Source organism: Pseudorca crassidens, chromosome 19 (assembly GCF_039906515.1).
Source record: "Pseudorca crassidens isolate mPseCra1 chromosome 19, mPseCra1.hap1, whole genome shotgun sequence".
NCBI lineage: Eukaryota > Metazoa > Chordata > Mammalia > Artiodactyla > Delphinidae > Pseudorca > Pseudorca crassidens.
Window position 1 is genome coordinate 37950970 of NC_090314.1, and position 25145 is coordinate 37976114.

General features: G+C 39.9%; 1 protein-coding gene across 3 annotated transcripts in view; it reads left to right on the forward strand.

The window, feature by feature from the left end:
- AATF (apoptosis antagonizing transcription factor) overlaps nucleotides 1-25145 on the forward strand; it is a 98842-nt gene that overhangs the window by 63450 nt on the left and 10247 nt on the right. The window contains exons 9-12 of one of the 3 annotated variants that reach the window (XM_067717552.1): nucleotides 67-134; nucleotides 2364-2444; nucleotides 10572-10643; nucleotides 10742-14693. In XM_067717552.1, coding sequence (XP_067573653.1) covers nucleotides 67-134; nucleotides 2364-2444; nucleotides 10572-10643; nucleotides 10742-10832 — 312 coding nt within the window. In that variant the 3' untranslated portion in view covers nucleotides 10833-14693. Of the gene's footprint in view, nucleotides 1-66; nucleotides 135-2363; nucleotides 2445-10571; nucleotides 10644-10741; nucleotides 14694-25145 lie in introns of those variants that run through there. The other 2 variants (XM_067717553.1, XM_067717554.1) reach the window with 2 other exon arrangements.

Below are 25145 nucleotides of genomic sequence, written 5' to 3' on the forward strand. Positions count from 1 at the left end.
TGCCCTTTTAAAGTCAGTTGGTGCTGGGAGATGATAAATAAATCACTTGCTTTCCTTTTTCCCCAGCTCCTTCGAGAACTCATAGAACGGAAGACCAGCTCCTTGGATCCCAATGATCAGGTGGCCATGGGAAGGTAATTTAGATATGGCTTTCTATTCATGCAAGTAGCCTGTATAATAGTTTCTCCCTCTGAATCTCCTTAATTCAGCCTCCAAGGCAACGATTGGTCCTATAATTATAAAAGTTGAGAGTTCCCTGGTGGCCTAGTGGTTAGGATTCCGGGCTTTCACTGCTGTGGACCGGGTTCAGTCCCTAGTCAGGGAACTGAGATCCTACAAGTCATGCCGCACAGCCAAATTAAAAAAAAAAAGTTAAGCAAGATAACAAGAACTAGACAGGCAGAGTGATGGAAATTGTTTACCCTACCTACATTGCCTTAAGTGCAGTTTGAATAAGAGATTATAAAATGCCTATAGGTGTTTATTTTAGGGTTTGTTTCACAAAGTCCCTCTTAATCTCTTTGCTCTCTGGATTGGGCTGTGATTTTATCTGTATCAATCTCTGACCAGTGGGTAAAAAGCATCCACCCAGATGCATGCTCTCCGCTGTCAGGACGTGGCACTGTGCACAACAGGTTCCTTGCTCTGGGAGAGTGTGCCCTAATTTAGACCTCCACCCCTTCAGTGAAAGCTGTGGCACAATTAGAAATGGAACGTGGCGGCATTACCCAGATGTCAGGGTAGAATGGAAAGTAGTGAAGGAAGGCCCTTGTGTATGCTTCATCCTGTGGCTGGAAAATAAAAAGGACGTTGAGAGTGCTACCTAATGAATAGTGTACATTTAAATAGCCATGAGCCATAATTTGCAAAAGCATGAAAGGAAACAAAAGCTGCAAGTATCAGAATGGGATTCTGGGGCAGAGCAGCATTTTGAGATCACAATGAAAAATTTGTGTTGATGAAATAATTTTATGTGAGTAAAACATGAATTTTAGGGTAGGATGTTGATATTTTGTATATCTCTGGAATGCTATAGAGAGCTGTTCACCATAAATTTAATGTGATAGAGCAAATTGCATTTAAGTGATGATTATATTGTACATTTATCTGACTTTACAATAAAATAGATTATGGTAATTAAGATTATATTAAGATTACAGTAATTGGATTTCCCTGGATTTTTTTTTTTTGATGTTAAATTTTCATTGTGTAAATCAGGTAAGATGAGTAGCTGCTGCTGTTTTCCCTTTTTTCCCCGCACATTTGTTCATATGAGCAATATATGAAGATTTTCTTAGCCCAGTATCTTTTATTTGAAAAATTAATTTCTTTTAATCTAAAACGACTGCAGACTACCAAATGTAAAATAGATAGCTAGTGGGAAGCGGCTGCATAGCACAGGGAGATCAACTCGGTGCTTTGTGATCACCCAGAGGGGTGGGATAGGGAGGGTGGGAGGGAGAATCAAGAGGGGGGATATGGGGATATATGTATACATATAGCTGATTCACTTTGTTATACAGCAGAAACTAACACAACATTGTAAAGCAATTATACTCCAATAAAGATGTTAAAAAAATAAAAGTAAAATAAAATGACTGCAGAATATATGAATCTTGTTTGGATCCTGATTCAAGCAAACTAACTGTAAAGTTGAGACGACCTCGGAAATTTAGAGTAAATATTTGATAGTAAAGAATTATTGTCAACTTTTTTTAGGTGTGACAGTGGTATTGAGATTATATTGGGGCTCTTGGTATTGAGATTATATTGCGGGAAAAAAAGCCCTTACCTTTGAACAACACATTCTGAAATATTATAGCTGAAATGCAAATTAAATAAATAAAATGACTGTAAAACTAGTATCAATAGTGGATAATTCTTAACACTTAGCAAAAAGTGGAAAGCAGAGGAAAAAGCAGTTGGGCATTAACAATGGGAAAATTAGATTTAAAGAATTCACGTGCTCAAACCAAACAGCAGCTGCAATATTAGTCATAGAACAGGCCGCACAGCTAAAACATTAAAAGCAAACCCAAGCAGCTATACTCAGTTTGATGGGTTTTCCTGCAGACTGGTAGATTTAGTGCTTGTCACAGTAACTCCAAATACTAAGGAGCATTGTTAACCAAATTTGCTGTAGAATTTCCCAGCTGCCATTTGTTTTTGTTTTTGTTTCTTTAAGCCATTGCACAAATCCTCGTCTGTTGATTAGTCTCTGTGGCCCCAGACTGTCTTGAGGAAGTTGATGTAGGTTGATGATTTCTTTCTGCAGTGTTGTTAGTGAGAAAAATTCCGATTTGTCGATACATGTAACTATTTCCATTAGTGATGATGCATAACATCGCTTGTGAATTTCCTAGGCAGTGGCTTGCAATCCAGAAGTTAAGAAGCAAAATCCACAAGAAAGTAGATAGGAAAGCCAGCAAAGGAAGGAAACTTCGGTGAGTTACTTTTTAGAAAAAATGTTAATCTTGTGTGTTGTTATCCTTATCTCTTCTCTTGCATGTTGGCTATTACATCATTTTTCTATTTCTTTTGATGATTCTGTTTTTCAGGAGCAGAAAAATAACTAAAGCAATATTTGAGGCTTTTTTTTGAGACTCCGGTTTTTTTTTTACTCTGTAATGGAAAGATAGTTACTTCTTGTTCTACTGTTGTGAATGGATGGGTTAAATGATATTTGCATTTCCCTGAAAGAGAAATAATAAGGAAATAAGACAAGATCGTTGAAATTGCCTTAGTTTTAAAAAATGATTTCTTTAGAACAATATAAAAATTGTATTTTGGAGTCTTGTTTAGACATAGAATTATATTGGTCCATTTTCATGATGCCATACATGTACGCAATATGCTAAAAAGGTAAAAATGAAGGATTCCAGAGAATGTTAACACTGCTTAAATGAGATGAGGAATATAATTTGTATGAGAACAGAGAGACATTTCTGAGTGTAGGAAAGCCCTCAACCCTGTGAGCCCTTGAAGGAGTCTTAAAAGTATGGAGACAAAAGATGGGGCAAGAGTAGAATTGACATTGCTATGCTTTCAGACTTAGACTCCTTGTAACTATTTTTATATATTACATAATATCACTCTCACAGGGCCTCAGTGTCAAAGAAACTACTTGTAATTCAGGTGCACACTGAAAAAAAAATGTTAAACTCATTGTGTTAGGACAGTTTTAGGCAGATAGCTAATCCCACATCCTTATTAGAGCCTGCCTGTCATTAAATTCCCTTTAGACAAATGTGGATCTGTCTCATTTTTAAATATCTTCAGAGAAGCAGATTTCACTACTTCAATTAACCTGTTTTAGTATTTAACAAAACTCATCAGGAAATGCTTATTTTTCTTTAACTTTGCAGAAGTGCAAAGTAGCTTTTCATCATCTTGTGCTTGAAAGTCACTTTCTTAAATCTTAGGTTAAATTGTTATAATTTGTTTATGTTTTTTCATATGTTGAAGTTTCCAAGTCTTCATACTTCTCCAAGTTTGTTTTCAGTGTACTGGTTAAGAGCATGGTCTCAAGAGCCTGACTGCCTGAGTTTGAATCCCAGCTTTGACAGTGTGGGATATGACACTCTAGTAGTTACTCCGAGCAAGACCCTTAAACTCTCTGTGCTAGTTTCTTCATCTGTAGAATGGGGATGATAATAGTACAAGACTTGTAGGGTTGCTGTGAGGTTTAAATGAGTAAGTATATATACAGCTTTTAGAACAGTGCCAGGAACACAGCAAGCACTATATACGTGTCTGTTGCCATCATTCCTATCATTATTATTGCTGTTATTATTCCAAGACTGGATCAGTCTCCTCCTGGAACGTTCATTTACTTACTCACATACATGCCTCTTTTGTACCTGTCTCTTCTGTACCCCCCCCCCCCACCCGGAAGGATTTAAAGAAGAATGTTATTACTAGTACTTTGTAATTGACCAGGCTGATTAAATACCTACTCTTTAATTTTGAGATTAGACTTTTCTCCAGTACGGTGCTTTTAAAATTATAGCTTTGAGAAAGACAAATACTCTATGTTATCACTTGCATGTGGAATCTAAAAAATGAAACAAACGAATGTACCTAACACAACAGAAACAGGCTCACAGATACAGAGAACAAACCAGTGCTTACCAATGGGGAGAGGGAAGGAGGGAGGGGCGAGATAAGGGTATGGGATTAAGAGACACAAACTACTGTATATAAAATAAATAAGGAGCAAGCATATATTATACAGCACAGGGAATATAGCCATTATTTTATAATAACTTTAGATGGAGTATAATCTATAAAAATATTGAATCACTGTGTTGTACACCTGAAACTAATAATATTGTAGATCAACTGTACTTCTAATTAATTAATTTAATAGCTTTGTGAGGCTTTAAATGTTCTCTAGAGGGAGGAGCCCGGGATTTCAGATCAGGAGACTGGCTCTGTCTGGCTCTATGATTTTGGTTGCTCTTTATTCTCTGAGCCTCACTTTTCTCATTTAATAAGTGGAGATACTAATCCCTACTTTATAGATTTGGTTTGAGGATTAAAACAAGGTGAATATGTCTGGTACGTAGGAAGCATTCGAAAATATTAGTTTCTTTGGTTTCTTGTGTTTATCTGTTGACGTTGCTGTTGCAAATATACGCTCTTCAAAAGAACTGAGAGTGGCCAAAAATGCCTTTTTTACATTATCATATGTTTATGAGTTTTAAAACTGTTAGGGCAAGTAGCTATAATCGTGTGTCCCTTGAGGGCAAGTATTGCACTGTTTTTTCAAGACAGTTCCAACCTTAACCGTCTACCGTAGTGCCTCGTAGACATGTTTTTGGATGATTATAACAGTAAAATTAACACGCTTGTCAGGTAAGACTTTCTGTAAGATGCAGCATCCACACTTCACAGTGTGAAGTGAGCAGACTAGGAAGAGTGAGCCTAGGGAAAGGCCACAAAGAATAATGTTTGCCAAAATACAGACCTGAGAGTGTACACGTCTGTTTTGGGAACTGCATTTGTTTTGACAGAGACTTAAACTGAGTATGGGGGAATGGCAGGAGATGAGGCTGTATGAATAAGTGAGCGCTAGATTGTGGTCAAGCTCAGAATTCAGACTTTAAAGACTGTAGCAAGTCATTGAAAAATAAGGAAGCCTGAGCACCTGTCACAGATTGGAGGAGACTTAAGGAGACACCACAATTAGGTGCAATGTGGGGTCCTAGGTTGGATCCTGGAAAAGAAAAAGGACACTAGGGTAAAAATGGGTGAAGTTTGAATAAGGTCTATGGTTTAGTTAATAGTATTGTACCAATGTTAATTTCCTAATTTTGATAATTACACTGTACTCGTGTAAGCTGTTAACATTAGAGGAAGCTAGGTGAGGATATACATGAGTTCTCTGCACTATTTTTGCAACTTTTCTATAAGCCTAAAATTACTGCCAAATAAGAAGTAAAAAGAAAAGTAATAAATAAGGTCATGTGCTTTGAATTGTTTTGCAGTTTTATCGTCAGTATTCACCTGGCTCTCTTTGTGAACATCAGTGTGCGGGATGTGGTCAGAATCAGAGTGATCTTGTTAGCAATAGCAACAACTAACATTTATAAAACTCTGTTGGGCACTGCAAAGCAATTTACATGCTGAGGTAGAAAAGGCATAGGCTCTGATGCTAAACTGTTTGGGTTTGAAATCTGACACTTCACTTACTGGCCTTTAGACCTTGGGCAAGATACTTTACATCTTTGTGCTTCAGTTTCCTCATCTGTCAACCTAGCATGGTGATAAAAGGCACATCTCATAGGATTGTTATGCAGATTGAATTAGCTAATTCATGTAAAGTAGTTCGGAAGGTAAGTAGCTCGCCCAGGTTACAGAACTAGCAAGCACAAACTTGGATTTGAGCTAATTGGTCTGATTCCAGAGCCCATGCTTCTAACCTGTGGCTATTGAGTTGTTTCTCTGGCCAGGACCTTTGCAGACACCAAAATGGTACCTTGGCTACATTAGAATTCTGCCATGATGGATTTAACAAGGGGCCCAGGCTAGATGAGAATAGCATAAATAACTTCCTTAAATTAGACCCCCAGAAGAGCTGGTGGGATGTGCCAACTGTCATCACTGGTACTAGATTCCACCAGTGAGCAAGCTTTGCTTTGTGTGATATGGTTGGAGAGAGAAGAAATGTCCTAGCAAAGATGAACATCACCTTGTGGAAACCTTAGTTTAAATGGTAGCAGGTCAGTGGCATGATCCTGGTCAGACTGGGTGTGGCAATTTGCTAGTTGGATGCTGGAAAATAACTTATAAAAAAAAGAAATGTTTTGGTTTTGGGAAGTAATTATAATTATTGACTATCAGTCTTTTACTCAGCATTATCTGTAAGTGGATTTGATCATGATTTAAGCAGAATTCATAATGTAAATGAATGAAGCTCTCGGGTCTTTAATAATGAGGTGTCATACTGTGTTTTGTGTTTGTCTATTTTTCTGCAACAAAATTATATTTATCTCTTCTTAGTATGGTTGGTAAAAGGTATTTTAATACTAAAACATGCATCCATCCTCAGTAGCACTGAGATTAGGTAAAATGCATTGTATTAAGTACACATTACTAAATCTGATTACTTCTTAAAGCCTGTCTTTCATCATGCAGCTAATAGTTATTGAATATATTTTACTAAAGTGTAAAGGTATTCCACAGAGCAGTGCCATCCAATAAAAATGTCTTTACCTGCGTAATTTTAAATGTTCTAGTAGCCACAATTGAAAAGGGGAAAAAATGAAACAAGTGAACTTAATAATATATTTCACGTAACCCAATATATAAAAAATATTATTTCAACAATTTATTGTTTTAAAAATTATTAGTGATATATTTTACATTTTTGCATCTCAAGTTTTCAAAATCTGGAGCACATCTCAGTTTGGCACATTTCAGGTGCTCAGTAGCCACGTGTGGCCAGTGACTCCCGGATTGGACAACACAACTATAAGGTGTAATTCATAGTCTTTGTCTAGACAGTAAATTAAACCTGTATTTGGACACAGCCAAGAACAGTTTTCATTTTTTCAGATGAACAGTGAAGTTTGGCGAAGCCTAAAGACATTAAAATACATTTATTAATTGTACTTACACTTTATACTTAAATAAAAAGGTTATGTAAATAATTATATTCTTGTACATTAACGTAACCTTTGGGGAGGGCATTTAGCTTACTTTTTCAATTTTAAATATGCATACTTTTCGATTCACCAGCAAAGCAATTCCACATCTCAAAATTTATCCCATAGAAATGTGTGAACAAACATACAATAATTTATATATAAGAATCTTCGGGCTTCCCTGGTGGCGCAGTGGTTGAGAGTCCGCCTGTCGAAGTAGGGGACACGGGTTCGTGCCCCGGTCCGGGAAGATGCCACATGCCGTGGAGCGGCTGGGCCCGTGAGCCATGGCCGCTGAGCCTGCTCATCCGGAACCTGTGCTTCACAACGGGAGAGGCCACAACAGTGAGAGGCCTGCGTACCACAAAAAAAAAAAAAAAGAATCTTCACTTTAGCTAAGTCAGAAAGAGAAAGACAAATACCATGTGATATCTCTTATATGTGGAATGTAAAATATGACACAAATGAACTACAAAACAGACACAGACATAGAGAACAGACTTGTGGTTGCCAAATGGGGGGCAGTGGGGGAGGGATGGACTGGGAGTTTGGGATTAGCAGTTGCAGACTAGTATATATAGAATGCATAAACAACAAGGTCCTACTGTATAACACAGAGAATTATATTCAATATCCTGCGATAAACCATAATGGAAAAGAATATGAATAGGAATGTGTGTGTGTGTGTAACTGAATCACTTTGCTATGCAGCAGAAATTAACACAATTTTGTAAATCAACTATGTGTCAATAAAATAAATTTCTAAAAGTTTTGAAAAGTCTTCACTTTCGCACTGTTTAATATGGTTTTTAAAGGGGATAGGCTGTATAATGCCTATCAGTAGGAGGTTTAATAAATTATATTGGCACGACAGAATATCCTGTAACTATTTAAAAGAATAGAATATGACAAAGTGGAAAAAAGCATAATGCAGAATATTAAGTATCTTTACAGTCTCATTTTTATGTGAAAATATATAAAGTTTATATTTGTCTTATATATGGAGAATGCCACAGACAAACTTAACAATGATTAACAGTGATTTAATTAACAGTGATTATTTCTGGGGTATAGGACTACAGGGAACTTGTCAGCTCTCTATACATTTTGGAATTTGAAATTTTATATTATTTTTTATAATTAGGAGATAGGGACATTAAAAAATGTACAGTGAACAGATATTTTGTTGCATCTTATAAAAAGTGAAGAATTGGAAGCAATATGAATGTTCAAGTATATGAAAATATAGTTATGGTACTTCCATTCCTGGAATTTTGTATATAGCTTTGAGATACAATGCTAAGTGAAAAAAAAAGATGAAATTATGTGTGTGTATGGATTTCTATATAAAATGAACATAATTGGGCTTCCCTGGTGGCGCAGTGGTTGAGAGTCCGCCTGCCGATGCAGGGGACACGGGTTCATGCCCCGGTCTGGGAAGATCCCATATGCCCCGGAGCGGCTGGGCCCATCAGCCATGGCCACTGAGCCTGCGCGCCCAGAGCCTGTGCTCCACAACAGGAGAGGCCACAACAGTGAGAGGCCCGTGTACTGCAAAAAAAAAAAAAAAAAATTAATTAATTAATTAAATAAATAAAATGAACATAATTAACCAAAATATTAAACTCATAATAATAATAAATATTAGTAACAGTTCTTCTCTAGGTGGAAGAACTATGTATGTTATTATTATTATTTTTTTTTGCTGTATGTGGGCCTCTCCCTGCTGTGGCCTCTCCCGTTGTGGAGCACAGGCTCCGGACGCGCAGGCTCAGCGGCCATGGCTCACGGGCCCAGCCGCTCCGCGGCACGCGGGATCCTCTCAGACCGGGGCACAAACCCGTGTCCCCTGCATCGGCAGGAGGACTCCCAACCACTGCGCCACCAGGGAAGCCCCTATGTATGTATTTTTGTGTGTGCCCAGTTGGTTTGTTTTCTAAATTTTCTGTAATGAATTATGCTTTTTGTATTACTCTTATAATGGGAAAAATCTCATCACTATTATTCTTTTAAATTCATTTGTTAAAAAAATGAGTGAAATTTGGGAGGCTTGGCTATTGGTGGTGTAGTAGAGAATCAAATTCTTTGATGTGTGTAAAAATGTTTTTAAAACTGTAAAACATTACACATGTGAAAATATTTATATCATATTTTTTTGTGGATAGTGTTTTGCCCAAGAACAAGTTTTTCTGGTTAGAATTTTATTGGGCTGGGCTAAAAGTTCATTTGGGTTTTCCGTAACATGGAAAAACCCAAATGAACTTTTTGGCCAACAAATATTCTGTGCATATTGTCCTTCAGCTTCTCCTTTTATAATGAACAGAAAGGGATACCTTCTTTGAATTCTCTTTGGTGTAATTTCTTCTGTATAAGGTCAAATATTTGTTCAGCCCCCCTTCACCAGAGGATCTCAAAGCACTTTGTACAAAAATACCCTTTTTTTCTATTGGTGGGAGATGGAGGTGACATAACTTAAATTTCTGTAACACCTTGACTGAAGATCTAAGGATCAGACTTCTTATGTACTCAGTTGCATGTGTCATTTGAAGATGGGTGAGGGGCTTCCCCGGTGGCGCAGTGGTTAGGAATCCACCTGCCAATGCAGGGGACACGTGTTCGAGCCCTGCTCCGGGAAGATCCCACATGCCGCGGAGCAACTAAGCCCGTGTGCCACGACTACTGAGCCTGCGTTCTAGAGCCCGTGAGCCACAACTACTGAGCCCATGTGCTGCAACTACTGAAGCCCGCGCGCCTAGAGCCCGTGCTCCGCAACAAGAGAAGCCACTGCAGTGAGAAGCCTGCGCACCGCGGTGAAGAGTAGCCCCCGCTCGCCGCAACTAGAGAAAGCCCGCGTGCAGCAACGAAGACCCAATGCAGCCAAAAAAAAAAAAAAGGGCGAAATGAAAGACCTGGTGGAGCTAGTGAGTGAAGGTGATTCTAGAAGCCTTTTCTGACTCAGGGAGCTAGTGAGTGATGGTGGTGGTGAGGTGTTCCATTTGAATGTTATGCCACTACCTGTGCTACTGCCAGTAGGTAGCTTTAATGACACTGAAAAATGATTAAGATGTGTGTAGAGGAGGGAAGATGAGGTAGTCATCTCCTCATTGTCTTTGTCTGGAGTGATGTTTAAGGGCTAGTAGATTGCTCAAGGGCACAGGTCTATCTACTCATTTTTTGGGCGTTGGAGCTCTGTTGAGCTACTGTCGTTCACAATGTGCTTTTATCACACTTTTCTCCTGTAGTCTTAAGGAAAAAGTGTTTTTATGGTCGTGAGTGGTTCGTGCCTATGAATTGTTCCCTGTTGCACTCTGGAGCCAGGTATACCTGTGATCAGTTCTGGAGTTTGTTACCTGGTAGGGTGTATTTCCTTTTCTAGGTTAATAGTTACTGATGTTGCTGCCTGTTTGTTTCCTACTTTATTAGGTTTCACGTCCTTAGCAGGCTTCTGAGCTTCATGGCACCTATTGACCATACCACAATGAATGATGATGCCAGGTGAGTAATAGATTTAATTATATGTCTCAAATGGCTTCATGACAGCCCGATATTGACCTGTTCTACAGCCTGTCGCCCTCTCCATTTCTTCTTATCAGTGAACCATTTGTCATTGGCATCATAGCAAGGGTCCTCGTCACATCTCTTCACTCCCATCATTACTGTAAGACCAAAACAAAATTCCCGTAAATCTCAGTGCTGCCTCTGGTGGGTTTTTTGTTTGTTTTTGCTGTTTTGTTTTGTTTTTAACTTTAGCCACCTGCCTAGGACATCGGAGCTCTTCTCTAGACAGATGGGTTAGGACAGCACACACACTTGCTTCATGTGTTTGGGGGTTTTATGCATATGTTCTCCTTTTAAAAATGGGTCTAGAGATTGCTCTAGAGATCTGCATTATGTTGTGTTTGTTCAGGCTGCTGTTGAGGTTTTTTTTATTTTGAGTATTTTTACAAAAGAAGTACATGCTCATTTTACAAAGCTGAAACTAGAAATGTGTACAGAAGAAAATGTATACGTGTACTCAATCCGGAGATAACCACTTTTTAAAGAATCATTCCTTTTGTATTTATTAGTTGGCATTCTACTACATCATAATATTTTTATAATATTATTTATCTATCCATATTCCTTCTCCTTGATTTGTTTAGCATTTATTTATTCATTTATATCAGTATGGATTCATGCTCTCCTATTTTATTCAAGTTAATTATGATCTGTTACTGTCATTATTTATTTTGATTTAAAATTATCTCAGGTTAACAGAAGCCCCTTCAAGCTGGCTTGCATCTTTTTGAGATGTCCCCAATTATTCCTTGAGTGCTTCCTTACTTTCCACCACAGCTAGGTGTTCTAGGCTCATCTTATATTTTCTCTGTTCCAGCCCTGGAGTCAGTCTTTCTCCAGGGAGTTCTCACTCTTTTTAGTGAACTGTGGTTTTTAGAACCTAAGGTCTGGGTGCTGGGGTGCTCATTGTTCTGGGTGTCATTGTTCATAGGCTCTCTCAGCGTATAGAGGTTGGAAATGTGTGTATATACACATACCCATACATAGGAGACAACCACTTTTAGTATCTCAGAATATTTCCTTTCAGTCTTTGAGTCCCCTTTTAGTATGTTCTTGTTTTTATTTTTATATAATTAAAATTATATTCAACAATATAGAATTATATTCTGTATTGTGATTTTTTCTTTAAATATTTTGTATACTGTGACCATTTCATGTCATTAAAATTATTCAAAAATTTAAGTGACTGTGTAATATTTTTATATTACCTATTGAGCCATTCACTAATTGTTGGAAATTTAAATTGTTTTTAATTATCATTGTTGTAATGCTGTGATAGACACTTTAAAACATAAGTCTTCACCAAGTGAAATTATTGGTCATAATGTAGGCACATGTGGGTTTTGCCAGCTTTATCCCTCAAGCTACATTCAACCTTTTTATTTGAGAGTATTTAGTTTGCTAATAAACCCCATCAGATTTCCCCCCTTGCTTGAAAAGTAGTAGATGTGCAAGTTTAGTTGAACACGATGATTATCAATTTTTTGTTTGCATTTGTTCAGTGCTTTGAGTACAAAATAGCTTACCGGTGGCGCTGAGTCCATTTATACGCATATCTTTGTGACTTCCTGCACTCTCCTGTGCTTTGCAAATGAATGCCTTTGTCTGGCTGGGTTTTGTTTGTTTGTTTTTCCATTTATTTCTGGGTCTGATCTGTTTTTAAAAATAATAGAGTGAGGGACTTCCCTGGTGGTGCAGTGGTTAAGAATCCGCCTGCCAATGCAGGGGACACAGGTTCAGAGCCCTGGTCCAGGAAGATCCTACATGCCACAGAGCAACTAAACCCGTGCACCACAGCTACTGAGCCTGTGCTCTAGAGCCCAAGAGCCACAACTGCTGAGTCCCCGCTCCACAACTACTGAAGCCTGTGGGTCCTAGAGCCCATGCACCACAACTACTGAGCCCACACGCCGCAACTATTGAGCCCACGCGCCACAACTACTGAAGCCCATGCCCTCTAGGGCCCACATGCCGCAACTACTGAGCCCGCATACTGCAACTACTGAGGCCTGTGCGCCTAGAGCACATGCTCCGCAACAAGAGAAGCCACCGAGAAGCCACCACAACGAGAGGCCCGTGCACCACAACGAAGAGTAGCCCCCGCTTGCCGCAACTAGAGAAAGCCCGTGCAGCAACGAAGACCCAGCGCAGCCAATAAATAAGTAAATAAGTATATAAATAAAAGCAAGAGAAAAAACAAATTAAAAAAATAATAGAGTAAAATGAATGCTTCTTAGGTTCTCTGTCAGGATGACATGAAAAAATTACTTCAGTAGAAAAGGAAAACTAGGCACTTAAAAACTAAAATCCATTAAGGTAACATTATTATCCCAGGCATAAAGTGAAATCTAATTTAAGTATTGGTGGCATCTTTTGAATATAGTACTACTAGATCATTTAGAAATCGATTGTCATTCCTAGCTGGGATTTTTCTTGAATCACCTGATACCCCCGGACACTTAGTTTCCCAGAATCTTGTTTATTCACTCATAGTTTTTAAGGGTCTGCTATATGCTAGACATAAAGTTTATTTGAAAACGACTTTATTATTTAGGATTATGTTGGGCTTGGTCTGCAAGAAACATAAAATATGACTACAGAGGTATAAGCAAATGGGAGTTTATTTTTCTAACAGAATATTCCTAGGGGTGGCAGGTAATTACTGGCAATGGCTTTTCCCTTCTCAGTAGTATTAAGGCCAACATACCTTGGTCTTCCCCCTGTGGTTGCAAGGTGGTTGCTGCAGCTTTAGCCATCAAGTATGCATTCCAGGCAGGAAGAAGAGGAAAGGAGTGGTGTCAGCCATACTGATTTTCTTTTATCAGAATGCCCTCCAAAAACAACTTCTCATATCTCATTGGTCATAACTCTGTTATGTTGCCACTTCAGGTAGAGCAGGCAAGGGAGGAGGGGTTGGGAATGTGTTTGCTGGGTAACTGTGTGGCATTTGGTGTTAGTGGGGGAAAAAGCTATCCCTTGTAGACGCTGCTAATTATCAGCATTGTTCTCCCGCTGGTTTAGCCACTTTGTAACAAGGAATTTAATAAGAGTGTTACAGCTGGAGAACTGAGCATTTGTTTTTACCAAGTACGCTCCCTTTGCATTGTGTTTCTTAAGGACACAGAGGCAGACATCCACGTTACTGCTTGTGCTCCAGAGTCTGAATAGGCCAGACTAACTATAGACAGAGTAAGTGAGTATTAGCTCTTTCTGCTTCTGGTATCAAATATTCCAGGGCCCATAGGTAGTGTTAGGTAGTATCTTTTTTTTAAAACTATATCTTTTAAGAAGGAGCCCGTCATAGCTTGGCCTGTTTTGTTTTTTGTTTAGGTAATTCCATAACTGGAAATAATCTAGCACTGTTCTATTTGGTTTCTCACTTTGTATGCCACAAAATTTGAGGAATGGGAAACTTTCATTTCAGCATCAGTGCATACTATTGATACTTTTCTCCAAGTGAATAGTTCTGGTTTTGATAAGTTACAGATATATCATTCTTTTTTTTTTTTTTTAAACAATGATATAGATTTATTGAAGGTAAACTTCTGGGAAAATTCAACCCATTTTTATAGTTGCATCTATGGTAGAGTAGAACAAAGTTACAGATATGTCATTCTTGGTGTGCATGTATGAATAGAGAATTCTTTATGATTTTGAAGTAGGGAAAGGCTTTGTAAGCATGACACGAAGGCCAGAAGCCACGGGGAAAGTACTAGTAGCTATGACTACATAAGAGTCACAGTGAAAAAGATACCAAAAACAAAGTTACAAGTAAATGACAAACTGGGAAGAAAAAGTTCAATGTAACATTACTGTGTAAGAATGCTATGGAAAGAGTTTTTACAGATCTCTAAGAATATCCCAATAAAAATAATGGGTAAAGCGTGTCAACAAGCAAACTTAGAGATCGTAAAAGAAAAATTGCAAATGGCCAAAAAATATAAAGACTGTCAATCTCGTTAATCAAATAAATGGATATTAAAATAATGAGATTTCATTTTTTTCTTATTAAATTGGAAAACATTAAAAGAGTGATAATCACTAATGTCGATGGTGTGAGGAAACAGATGCTTTCATTTACTGTTGTTAGGAATGTAAATGGCAAAATCATTTTGGAGGGCTATTTGGCAATGTTTTTCAAAATTTTAAATGTAAATGTATCTGTTGACCCAGAGAAATCTCACTTTTAGGAATTGACCTAAGGAGACCTAAGGAAATAGCAAGTTAGCAAATATTTTTGTATCAAGGATCTTTATTGCAACATTGTTTATAATGGGGAAAAATAAGAATCCAAATGACCATCAATAGGGAACTAGTTAAAATAAAATCACAGAAAATCATTCATTGAAGTTATAAGCAACTGTTAAAGGAGGAAGTGGAGCTGTACGTATTAACATAATGTTTAATGTAATAAGTAGGCTGCAGAATACTATATCATAATCCTACTTTTGAGTAAATAAACGTGTACGATTGAAGAAAAAGTGGTGCCTTACAAAAAAATATACTGTCATGGCAAGATCTCCAGGTTATTTTGTTAACTAGAAAAAGAAACATCCATTTATGTAATATCCATTTATGTTTTTAAAATAAATATTAAACAGCTGTGTATGTATACGTATGTATGGATATGTTACACATCAGTAATATTTAAAATGTTTACCTACAGGGAAGGGACTGGGAGGAGGAAGGGGCAAAGGGAGATTTCCACCTTTTTTTGTTTCTCATACTTCTGTTTTGCTCTAATTTCCTGCCATGAGGATGCATTCATATTAAGTGTCACTAAAAAAAATAAGAAGCTCTGAAACAGTGTACACCAAACTCTTCACATGTTTATTGCTGGGCAGGGTGGAGTAGAAGACACATTTTATTTTCTAGTCTATTATTTCTGTAGTATTTGATTTTTTTTTTACAATAAATTTGTATTGCTTTTTATCAACAGAATAGGACATGTTCATTTTGAAAATTATATCTATAATATAAAGAGGAGGTGGGAAGGTCCTGATTTTCTCTATTGAAGTATTACATAAATGAAAGAGCTTCTTTGCCTTAAGGCTTCTGCCCTGTGAGCCATTTGGATAAAACTGGCTTTTGAATACCCAAGTAGCTTCTGTCCCAGCCCACCCCTCCCCTTTTTTAATCATGGTGAAAAATTACATAACAAAATTTCCAGCCCTTTTTTTTTTTTTTTTTCCGGTACGTGGGCCTGCCACTGCTGTGGCCTCTCCCGTTGCGGAGCACAGGCTCCGGACATGCAGGCTCAGCAGCCATGACTCACGGGCCAAGCCACTCCGCGGCATGTGGGATCTTCCCGGACGGGGCACAAACCTGTGTCCCCTGCATCAGCAGGCGGACTCTCAACCACTGCGCCACCAGGGAAGCCCCTCCAGCCCTTTTGATTTCTTATTCTCAGAGGCCACTCTACCTGTGGTTCCTAACATACCCAGGTCTGGAGAGAGAAGCCCTTCTCTTTCTGTGTCTTGGGTCCAATTTGTTGTTCCACGCATGTGCCTAAGTTGGATTAATACCCAGTATTAATAAAGAGAGGAGAAGGGGGGAATCCCAGTATGGTTACTCATCCTTGAATCCCCCATGTCCATTGTCCAGTTTGAGCTCAAATTTGGACTTGGTCAAATTGAATTGAGACTGGAACATAGCTCTCATTAAGGGAGAGAGAGCAGAGGTCTTTAACACAGGGTATTAAAATACCCTTAGTGGAGGAAGAAGTACTGTCTGTAAAAGGATCTTTAGAAAGGTAGTGGCATCTTCATATTTCTGCTGATACATATTCTTTTCTCATGCTAGGAAATTTTCTCTTCAAGCAATCTATGTTTTAAAAAGTCTTTTTAAATGCAGAGTAGCCCAGTTTGCTCCTGTATTACAGATTTCCCTTTGGGGCGTCTCTAGGTAAGCTTTGCATACGGATTTAAATGCCTTTACAGGCCCTCAGGTTTCCTTTGCTAGTGAAAGTCTCATGTGACCCCTGACACTTTTGCTGGTCTGGTATTAGGAGGTAGGCAGGTGGTTTCTATTGCAGGCCTGATGAACACTCCCAGTACTGGGAGGAGAGGGGTTTGTGGTATGGTGGTTAGCATAGCTGCCTTTCAGTACTGGGAGGAAAGAAAAGAAATTCAACTTTGCCCCTGTATCATGTGTTGCGTGCGAGAGAGGGGTTACCACGAGTCTACAAAGGATTGCTGGCTTTGCTGGACCCTCAGGTACTCTTGGCACGGGGCAGCACATCTCCCAGAGCAGCTCCTGTTTGCCCTTCAGAGTCATCTGTGCGAAGAGGGCAGAAGTGTCATGTGATGCTGTAGAGGCAGAGTTATCAGTGGGCGGAGGAGGACAAAGGGCTTGATGTCTCATTGGCAGAGAATCCCTCTAAGCATATTGTCACCACTGAGAACAGGTCAGTGTGTTACTTGCATGATTTACAGGATTGCTGTTCACTTCTCTGACTATTGAAGTTATTCTAAGCTTACCAAGGACATTTTAGAAGCAGAGCTCACTTTACATGGTGTGAAAGCCCTGGAGTGCTGTTAGACTAGAGGGAGGGTGAAGTGAAAATCCAGGTGATCTTTTATTATGGTTCTAACAAAATGAATTTGTCGTTGTGGAAATAATCATCTGGGGTTTTGCCTCTGTTTTTGAAAGACCCTCTGAGGCAGACTTTTAAAGAAGTTCGTTCTTTTTCGTTTGCTGGGTAGATGTAGGTCAGATAATAAAATGCTAGTGTGACAAGTAGGAGAAGTAAATTCTGAGTAAGACTCTGAGACAGGTCGAGATGTGTTCCTCAAAACTGGCCACCACCCCAGATTTGGGATGGGGAATGCTTACTCTGTCAGCGTGGGTTTTGTAGTCAGCACAGAACAGCTCTAAGTGGCAGCAGTCAGCCTGGTGCCTAAGAAAATTGGTGTTTGCCTTGCATTTACTGCTGCTTCAGAGAGCATTTATTAGATAAACCCAGTTCTGGTACTGTTCATTGAAAGGGTAGGTTATTGTATTTTCTTTCCTAAGAAGCTTTTTTTCTTATTACAAAAATGATAGCAATATCAACATTTTGTAGGTACTCCATTCCTTTGCAAAGAACTTAAATTCTCAGTAGGAACAGCAAAAATTTTCATTTTAACCCCCACTCTCTGCCCCCAGATAAAAAACCACTTTCCCCTCTCCTTTTGTAAAGCTACTGGCTTTAGAAAGAACAAGGAGAGAATCCTTTAATGATAACTGCTAAGCACCAAATACATTGTTGTTTTACATCTGGAGTTTTAGAAATGTACAAATGTAATCCAGCCTTGTAAAGTGCTTTGTCAACATCACTGCCACGTTGTTCTTGAAGTGCCGCGGTATAATAGAATTTGTACAGGCAATTTATCTTCCGCGTGCCATTTTTGTGTGTGGGTCTGTACCCTAAGTATGGGCACATTCTACCACTCTCCTGATGGTGTTCTGTTCTCCCTAATTGGTAATCCAGAGGTTACTTAGACCATTTTTGATTCCCCGTTACCTACTTTACCGCCCCCCCCACACACCCTTTTTTATTAGCCATAATGCACTGAATCGTGGTGAAATATTCTGAGGAAGTTTGCTTAGCATTTGAGAGCACATCAGCTAATAACCCCAGAAATACCCTCCACAGAGCATTTTTCGTTGGTTAAAAACTTGAGAGCAAGAATGGTTAAGATATAGATGTTTTCTCTGAGGCTTCTTATCTCCTAAAAAGACACAGGTTGTTCTGACAGGTGAAACAAGCCCGAGCAAATATGCAACATTGATCTAATCAGCAGGAACGAACTGGAAACTTGCACTGGTGCTGTCTTTCCCCAGCGTCATTAAAGGCTCCCATTACTCTTTTATTAGAGGTTCCGTCTCTTCCTTATCAGATTACAGAATGAACATAACTCATGGCAGTGATTTGATCTCTTGTTAAAGAGGATTACAGCTTTGCATTAACTCGGATTGACACAGTTTATAATTTGCTTGTTGATGCTCGGGAGGGCGGCATCACACGTTTGACCCCCCAGCAGTGCTGAAGGGAGAGGACCCCATATATCATCATTAAAGATGGCGTCCAGCACGGAGCGAGGGGGCCTGGGGCCTTCCTCCTCCAGAAACGTCAGAAAGGACAAAGAGAACGTTCTCAAGTTCAAACCTGACACTTGGGCCAGAGTTTTAAAATTTGATTGCAAAGAAAGCACTGCTCTCGTTTCTTCCATATTTCCTGGTTCGCTGGTTTGCAGTCCTCATACAGTTCTGAAGAATTTGCATTCTCAAATTCAAGGCTTGGTTCCAAGCAGGTTGTAGAGAGAGAAAAGCACATTTTCTAGAAAGAGATTGTAGATGCTGAACAGATAAATCTTTCCTCAGAATAGGGTTTCTTAACTACAGTGCTCATTTCTGCAGGCAAATTCCCATCATTTCTTCAAAAGATTGTGAATCTTATTCTTCTCCCAAAGGGATATTTCACATTCATTAAAGTGAGTGTAAATGTTTCTCTTAAGGAATTATTATTTTTAAGTTTTTGTATTCTATTATTATTGTCTTTTAAAATGTAATATCTTATACTGTATTAGTCACAATGAAGTAACTTGCAAGGAGGTAGGCAGCAGCTAATGTTTTTCACCTGAATTTAGATTAGTTGTCCATTCATATTATGAATACATTTCCCACAGTGCTCACTGAGCCACCTGAGCAGCTTGGGTTGCTAAGATGTGCAGATCATCTCAGTTTTTGTGTCCATCCTTTGCTCTAATTTATCCACCCTAAGTCTGCCACCCTATTTCTGATTGGCAGTGAAATGGCATGGAATGATAACTTCATATTCCACTTATTATTATTTTATTTTTTATTTATTTATTTTTGCGGTACACGGGCCTCTCACTGTTGTGGCCTCTCCCGCTGCGGAGCACAGGCTCCAGACGCGCAGGCTCAGCGGCCATGGCTCACGGGCCCAGCCGCTCCGCAGCATGTGGGATCTTCCCGGACCGGGGCACGAACCCGTGTCCCCTGCATCGGCAGGTGGACTCTCAACCACTGCGCCATCAGGGAAGCCCTATTATTAGTTTTTTGAATCTCAGTTCCTTGACCAGGGATTGAACTCGGGCCACAGCAGTGAAAGCCCGGAATCCTGACTACTAGGCCACCAGGGAACTCCCTCAGATTCCACTTACTGAACGTTTACTGTACGTCAGACACTGTTCTAAACTCTTCATATGTATTTTCATTCGGTCCTATGAGAAACCACTAAAGTGGTTGACATTATCTGTGTTCCATGATAAGAATAATGAGGCAGAAAGCAATTGAGTAATTTGCCCAAGACAAACAGCAAGTTTGTAGGGGAGCTGGTTTATGCATCTGGGAGTGTGGCTTCTGACCCCTGCCCCTGTTTTCAAGAAATCAGCAAGCTTATTTATTTTATTTATTTTTGGCTGTGTTGAGTCTTTGTCGCTGCGCGCGGGCTTTCTCTAGTTGTGCTGAGCGGGAGCTACTCTTTGTTGCGGTGCACGGGCTTCTCATTGTGGTGGCTTCTCTTGTTGCGGAGCACGGGCTCTAGGCTCGCAGGCTTCAGTAGTTGTGGCTTGCAGGCTCAGTAGTTGTGGCTCGCGGGCTCTAGAGCGCAGGCTTTGTAGTTGTGGAGCACGGGGCTAGTGTGAATCACTGAATTTCCAGGCCTGCTCTTATGGTTACACCATTCTTTGATTACAAAGACCCTAAACCTCATAATTAGCTTTGAAACCTGGTCCAGTGTATTCAGTCCATTTGCTCTTGACAGTTCTCTTTCTTCCGGGTTCAGGTGCCTGTCACCTTCTTTCCTTAGAGACTACATTTTTCCCGTATAATAAAAACAAAAGGGACTTCCCTGGCAGTCCAGGGGTTAAGACTTCGCCTTCCAGTGCAGGGGATGTGGGTTCGATCCTTGGTTGGGGAGCTAAGATCCCACATTACCTCAAGGCCAAAAAACCAAAGCATAAATCAGAAGCAATATTGTAACAAATTCGATAAAGACTTTAAAATGGTCCACATCAAAAAAAAGAAAAAAAAAATCTTGGGCTTCCCTGGTGGCGCAGTGGTTAAGAATCCACCTGCCAATGCAGGGGACACGGGTTCGAGCCCTGATCCGGGAAGATCCCACATGCTGCAGAGCAGCTAAGCCCGTGCGCCACAACTACTGAGCCTGCGCTCTAGAGCCCGCAAGCCACAACTACTGAGCCCATGCTCCTAGAGCCCGTACTCCGCAACAACAGAAGCCACCGCAATGAGAAGCCTACACATCACAACGAAGAGAGTAGCCCGTGCTCTCCACGACTAGAGAAAGCCCGCGTGCAGCAACAAAGACCCAATGCAGCGAAAAATGAATAAATAAATACATTTATTTTAAAAAAATCTTAAAAAACAAAATCTTATGGAAGAAAATTTGGAAAATACTGAAAGCGCAAAGGAAATTCATGTTATCTGCTACTGGGAATTGAATATTATTACTACTACTAATATATTTTCTTACAGAACTTTTTATGTGTATATTTTTTAAAGATAGATTCATATATGTTTGAATCCCTTTTTCCAGTTAACTTTATATTATAAGCATTTTAATACCATTAAATATTTTAAAGACATCTTAATGACTTATAATATTCAGTTATGGAATATGTATTCTTGGATGTTTAGGTTATTTCTGATTGTTTTTATTTCTCTTTAAGGAATGCTGCAGTGAACATATTTGTATAGAAATCCATGTTTTAGGTTTTGCTTGTATCTTTAGAATAGGTTCTAAGGAGTAGAAGGGTAATCCTGGGTCAAAGGCAAAAACTTAAAAAAAAAATTTTTTTTATTGCAGTATAGTTGTTTTACAATGTCGTGTTAGTTTCTGGTGTATAGCAAAGTGATTCAGTTATATATGTACTTTCAGTGGTTCGTGATAGGTTGTACTGATTTACATCCCCCCTCCCCCACCTGAGGCTCATGTCATTTACCTTTGCTGATATGGAGAGTTCAATAACAGTGACCCTTTACTGAGGCCCTACAGTGTGCTAGGCACTGGGCTAAGCATCTAATGTTTATTTTCGCATTTAATCATAGCCTTGAAGAGTCTGTATATTTATTAGTCATTTGTATTGCTGTTTTTATCCTTTGTCCCATTTTTTCTTTGGGTTTAATTTTTCTTTGCAGTTTGTGTGAATTTTACATATTATGATTATATACCATATTTCCTATTTTTTGTAGCTCTCCCCGTTTGCTCACCTGTTGGTATTAACGATCTTTATTGGTCATATGTAAGTTTTACTTTTTATGTGATCTAATGTATAACACCTGTTTCTTAGGAGTGTTTTTCATTGCTTTTATGCTTAGGCACTCCCTCCTGGATCCCAGGATGAGCTGTTCGCTGATACTTTCTCCTGCTTTTTTCTGATTTCTTACTTTTGGTCTGCTTGGCACTTTATTTTCGTATATCATTCAGTGGTCTCTACTCTCCAGTCCTACGGCTTCTTTGTGAGCCCAGATTTTTTTTCTTCCCACATAGACTGTTAACACCAACAGCCTCTTGATCGCCCCCCCCACCCCCCGTCTGATTTAATTAGTTCTGTGCATCATTGCCAGATTGCGCCTTCCTAAAATACCACTTAGGAAATGCTATTCCTTGTCACCTACAGCGTAAAAGCCATACTCGAACCTGCCACTCAAGGCCTGCAGTGATTTGTCACCCTGCTACCTTTCTCTCCTCATCACCTGGTTTGGTGTGTACTTTCTTTGTGCTGTCCTGCCGGCCCCTGAGGTCCCAGGACACACTCCCTCCTCCTCCCGCTTGTGTCTCTTAATTCTGCTCATGGGAACTGGAGCATCTCCTCACCCCTGCCCTGTCTGCATCCTTTCCTGTTGCAGGGTTTGTAGTCCTTGGTACACATCAGCCTTTTCAGAGAGCCTTTAATGGTTCCCTACCCCCGACTGAGGTGTGGTTCTTTTGTCCTTGAACCCCCCCCCCTTTTTTTTTTTTTTTGGCGGTACACGGGCCTCTCACTGTTGTGGCCTCTCCCATTGCGGAGCACAGGCTCCAGACGCACAGGCTCAGCAGCCATGGCTCACGGGCCCAGCCGCTCCGTAGCATGTGGGGTCTTCCCGGACCAGGGCACGAACCCGTGTCCCCTGCCTCAGCAGGCGGACTCTCAACCACTGTGCCACCAGGGAACCCCTGTTTATTTGTTACTCTCTAACAGTACTTATTACATTTCACAAAAACACTTATTCGGGTTTTTTTCTTGCTAAGAATGCTTCATTTATATGTCAAAGTACAATAGTATGCGTATGTTTACTATAATCCTGTGTTTGGTATTATCGAGTTAGATGACTTGGAGAGATTTTAGTAAAAATGTATGGTATTATACTCATACATTTGCGATAATATATTTTGATTCCAATTGAATCCTGCCTTACTTACTGTATAGCATTTTTGTAGCAGAAGTTCTATTTGCAAAACAATTTAAGTCTTTTCCCAGTTGATGTCAGCCTTCTCTGGGCTAGAGAACTGACTCGGGATCCTTGAGCACCTGTTCTGCCCCAGCTCACAGACAATGTGACCTTGAAGAAATCTTGTCTCTGGGCCTTGGTTTCCTTCTTTATAAAGTGAAAATAGTTCTTCTTGCTCATCAGATTCTTGAGAATGAAATGTTCTTTGTAATTTTTTTGTTTCTGAGAAGGACTGTTTTAATGATATCTGTACAAATAGGTAAATAAACAAAATTTACATTTTCCCATGTGTACATATTATGTCATTGTCCCTTTGCCTGCAACGCAGACATACCCATTTCTGTGCAAACCTGAGAAGAGTTGGCTGTAGGTCTCCTGTCTGAAGTGCCTTTAAAGGCCTTCAGCTTATGAGTCTGTTGCTTATAAGCAATTTGCTGGTAAGATTATTTTTGCAAACAATTCCTATAAGATGAATGAACAAAGGCTTCTTGCCTCTTTTACTAAAATCTCTCCAAGTCATCTAACTCTAATATACAGATCTTCATCGATTTACAGTGGGGTTACATCTCGATAAACCCATTGCAGGTTGAAAATAACGTAAGTCGAAAATGCATTAAATACCCCTAAGCTACTGACATCACGCCTGACCCTCGCCCACCGTAACCGTGCTCAGAACACTCACATTAGCCTACAGTTGGGCAGAATCATCCAACACAAAGCCTATTTCATAATAAAGTGTTGAGTGTCTCATGTCATTGATCGAATACTGTACTGAGAGTGAACAACGGGAGGGCTGTCTGGGCACAGAGTGGTTGTCCACCTCTGTGATCGTGTGGCTGACCGGGGGCTGCCCTGTCCAGCATCACAAGAGGGGATCTGCCGCACATCCCCGGCCCGGGAAGAGAGAAGTCACAGTTCAAAACTGGAAGTACAGTTTCTAATAAGTGCACATTGCTTTTGCACCATCGTAAAGTGGAAACATCTTGAGTCGAGCCTTTGTAAGTCAGGGACCGTCCGCACTTTGCTCTGTTCCCACGGCACTCTGTACACGGTAGTTCACCGGCAGTGCAGACCCTAATCGATTACTCTGCGGGCTCTGTCTCCACGCGAGGATGTCGCACCGCCTGAGAGCCGGTGCCATAGTTTGTTTTTCACTCCTGGCCACGTTGGAAAAGCCCTAGAAATAAGTAGAGTCCAGCTCCGGGACTTGTCATGCCCAATCCTTTACTGACAGAGTTTTGGAGGTCTTTTAACTTAGGATGAACCCTGGGAAAAGGTCTTTCAAGAACACTCTTGTATTGCAGTTGCTCCCAAGAGTGTACGCCACAAACTTGTATCATACTGTCGGTTTTCTCCTGCCCATCTTGGCTGTGATAACCATACCGGGTTTGGTTTCTGGTGCCCCTTCTACAAAGTTTTAGTTACTGTGGAAACATGGAGTGTTCAGACAGGGCTCTGTGATGACCAGTTCTCATTGTAGGTCAGCATTTTTGGAATGCTCTCAGGATTTGTTTGGTTTAAGAAGAAGACATTTCTGGAATGGCTCCTGTCTGTGCATTAACAAGGCATAATAGTCTGTGATTTCCTTTTGTTATTTTTAGTGTTGGTATTAAGTGTCACAGCAAAAAAGGATATTTAGATAAAGGGCATTGCCTGAGTGTACTTTGAGTTCCAGGTGCTAGGAAGCGGGGCATTTGTAATGGGAAGCTGTTACTAACTACCCTGGAAAGGAGGTCTTGAATGAGCCAACCACACCTTGTGTTTTATCCATTGTCTTCCTCTGGGGAGCAGAACACTTTGTAAACATTAACTCTTTTACCCTCTGGGCACCTCCACTTAAAAGGTAAATAAGACTGAAGGCTCTTTCTTCTCCAATATAGATGAGGAAACGTCAGCCCAGAGAGGGAAATTACTGGATCCGAGAAAGGGGAGGCGTTCTGGCCTGGGGTGTTGGGAGTCCGCACCATGGACCAGGCAGCCTAG